This window comes from Arachis ipaensis, chromosome B02, assembly GCF_000816755.2.
Source record: "Arachis ipaensis cultivar K30076 chromosome B02, Araip1.1, whole genome shotgun sequence".
In the NCBI taxonomy this organism is placed as follows: Eukaryota; Viridiplantae; Streptophyta; class Magnoliopsida; order Fabales; family Fabaceae; genus Arachis; species Arachis ipaensis.
In genome coordinates, this window is record NC_029786.2 from 97791588 (window position 1) to 97795201 (window position 3614).

The following is a 3614-nucleotide window of genomic DNA, read 5'->3' on the forward strand; positions in this document are numbered from 1 at the left end:
AATTATTTTATATTTTATATTTTTATGTTACAGTTTAAAATTTTATTTTAATATAATTTTTTAATATTATAAAAATTTATTGTATAATAATTAATCTTATTGAATAAAAAATACTCATATTTTTATATTTATATATTTTATATTTAATTATTTAAGAATAAAAGATTTTGTTGCCATTTAAAAGTATTGCGTATTAAAGTATTACCATTTAAAGCATTTAATTATGTACTAGGATATTATGTATTTATTAGAGTCCATCAATACTCTTCTTTCATATTAGCCTTTGATTTTCATCTAATTAAATCTAATGGTCTATATAAATGTGGCGCATCCAATAAGCACATAATTGTTGTGCTCATTTTAGACATACCCATTGATCACAAACAATCATCATCCTTTTATTTTAGCATACAATTATGCCATCTATGTAGAAATTGAAAACAGAAAAATCTTTCAACGATATATATCGTCAAACACAACTAGAAAATGGATTAATACAGACAGATTTACAGACGGATTTAGTCTTAATTACAGACGGATTTTTGGTTACCGACGAAATTACCGATGGATTTTGTCCCTCTGTAAAAGCCCCGTCGGAAATTATTTACCGACAGATTTTTTTCCGTCGGAAAATTACAGACGGATTTTTACCAGTTACCGACGGATTTTTCCTCTGTAAATTCTCCATCCATTTCCCGAAGCAGACGGATTTTCCGACAGATTTTCCGTCTGTAATTACAGACAGATTTTTCGACGAATTTTCCGTCTGTAATTACAGACAAATTTTTCGACGGATTTTCCGTCTGTAATTACAGACGAATTTTCAGACAGATTTTCCGTCTGTAATTACAGACGGATTTTCCGACAGATTTTCCGTCTGTAATTTGAACTTTGAAAAATCATCTCACTTTGATTACAGACAGAAAATCCGTCTGTAAATCCGTCAATAAGGTAAAATAGAATTTTTTTATTTTTCAATTACAAAATAAACTTGTTTTCATACAAAATAAATATAAATTTAATACAAATTTTTATCTAATTTGTATTCGAATATTTATAATATTTCAAAAAATAAACAAATTCATCGTATTATCAAACTAAAAGAAAAGTACTATAAACAAACAAGTCAATATAATTTAAAACATAAACAAAGTGTATTGATCATCAACTATAATTCCCAGTATGTTGTTTAACCATACTAAAACTATCGACTATAACTCTGGTGTGTCATCCTTTTCAGCTTTTACATCTTTGTGATCCACTTCCATTTCTCTGTCTGGTTCCTCATTAATCTTCTTGTTTTGAGTTGCCCTCTGAGGTGGTGACATATGGAAAGACAAGCGCTTCAAATCAATTGGATTCAGCTTTCCCAAAGACTGAATTCTGAGAGTCCTAAGCGGTGAGGTACCAGAAGATCTTGGACTGTTCTCTCTGGTTCTGGCAGTGTATTTCATGGGTTCTGACAATGTATTTTTTACACCTAAGTAACACAGAATTAGGTTGTTCAGCCATAAATATGCTATCATTGACCACAATTTGCATGAAAAATAAGTTAATTGATGGCATTAATAACAAAAATCTACTCTTGCATCTCAAATAAGTTTCCAAAGGAATAGAGACCAGCCACGGCAAGCAAAAGTGCAAAACCTTTTTTTGCGTTTTTTTTTCTCTTTTTTCCTGATATATCATCTGACAAATATATAGAATATGAAAACAACTAAATACATAGAAATGATGAATTAAATGTCTTAGGCTCTGATCCACTGATTATATTTGTATTATAATAGTAGCAATTCTAATAGTAGTAATAAAATCCCGGCATTCTACACCCAATATATATATATATATCTGTATTATAATAAATATATATTGAGACTTATTAAAAAAAAAAAGAGGAGGAGGAAGAAAATAATATCTTAACCGTTGGATGAGGAGGGAAGTGAAGGAGGGTGGTGCATGACAAAAACTTGATGAAACTGCCACAAAAATCACCGGAAAAATTAGAAAAGAAGGATCATCAGCACTCTTGATAAGTCCCTTGTAGACACACCCAAACCCACCCTCTCCAAGCATAACGGACCGGCTGAAATTCTTCGTGGCATTTCAGCTCGGATACAGAGAATACTCTGAGGTTGCTGGGTCTCTGTGACATACTTGGAAATGCATTCCTCCTGAAGGAATCTGTGCTGTTGTCTGAGACATCCTGAGAATTCAATTCGGAACCAGATCTCTTCATCTCACCCTCAACATAAGTAGACATGTTGGACCGACCTGAAAACGATAGAAAGTTCTTAGGATCATCCTTTTTCTCTCCATAGTTAAATGGAAAACACTTCATTGCAAATTAAACTTGACTGGAGCTGGACTGCATTTTCAGAACAGTGAAGGAAAAATTGAGAAACATACATAAAAGGTCATTGAGAAGCAACATAAAACCTTCAATTAAAGGTCACAGCTTAAGGAAATATCTCAAAGACTTCAACAATTTATGAAGGACAACTCATTTTCCCTAAATTTCTTCATTGAAAATGCAACATGGCATCCAAAATTGAATGTCACAGATATATGATGAAGACTTGTCATATATATATATATATAACTCAGGTCATTGAGAAAACCTTCAATTAAAGGTCACAGCTTAAGGAAATATCTCAAAGACTTCAACAATTTATGAAGGACAACTCATTTTCCCTAAATTTCTTCATTGAAAATGCAACATGGCATCCAAAATTGAATGTCACAGATGTCACAGATATATGAGGGGGGAGGAGAACAAGCATTTGCATTAAGACATTAACTAACCTATCATAGTTCACAGCAGCTCTAATTTTCAGTTTTCAGATAAATAAATTCGGTTAAGAAATGAAATATGGTCATCATTCAAAGATCCAACCCTACTTGAAGTAAGCCAATTGTTTATTAGGAATTAGGAATCAGCACCACCATTGATCACAGCTTCTTTAGCAGAAATAAGCTCATAAAGCCCCAAAAGCAAAGACATCTAATTTAGGAGAAACTCTGCCATATATATACCTGCAAATAAGAGAATAAAATGGTTCAATGGTTCAAATAAGAGAAACTCTGCCACTATATTACATGTAGCTAAGAAGTAGACAGGAAGATAGTAATAATATATGCTTTAGCTCATTTGTCTGAAGTCCAATATATAAAAGTTAAATGGAAGTAATGCTAAGTTATAAGTCTTGCAAAAATGGCATTCATTGAACAGAGCACCTGAAGAAGATACTAAGGTTCACCTTAAAATGCATTGATAGTCTACTCAATGAACACAGCAGACGTGCAGCCCAACGGGATTAGTATCACTTCATTGATGGACAGTACTTTAAGAAGCCATGCTTAGTACTAAAACATATGAAATATAATTAGGATGGTACTATCTCACCTATCAATAATTTTGAGACGACCACCAGGTAACCACATTCCAATATCTCCTGTATGCAACCATCCTCCTTCATCAATCACTTCTCTCCTGCTCAATTTAATCAAAATTCAGGAAAATTTTAAACCAACAAGGTAAATCTATCTCATAAAAGATATAAAAATCTCATTGAAAATATTAAAAGAAATCACAGAGAAAAAAATATTAAAAGTAA

General features: G+C 32.0%; 1 protein-coding gene across 9 annotated transcripts in view; it reads right to left on the reverse strand.

The window, feature by feature from the left end:
• Positions 1113 to 3614, reverse strand: part of LOC107625887 — a 4725-nt gene continuing 2223 nt past the window's right edge. The window contains exons 5-9 of one of the 9 annotated variants that reach the window (XR_001617424.2): positions 3404 to 3490; positions 2899 to 3033; positions 2061 to 2271; positions 1922 to 1976; positions 1113 to 1480 (exon numbers count right to left, since the gene is read on the reverse strand). Coding sequence is in view for 2 of the 9 variants with exons in the window: in XM_016328617.2 (XP_016184103.1) it covers positions 1212 to 1480; positions 1922 to 1976; positions 2081 to 2271; positions 3404 to 3476 (588 nt within the window). In the remaining 7 variants the exon portion in view is untranslated. Of the gene's footprint in view, positions 2272 to 2802; positions 2861 to 2898; positions 3034 to 3403; positions 3491 to 3614 lie in introns of those variants that run through there. The other 8 variants (XR_002357947.1, XR_002357950.1, XR_002357949.1 and 5 more) reach the window with 8 other exon arrangements.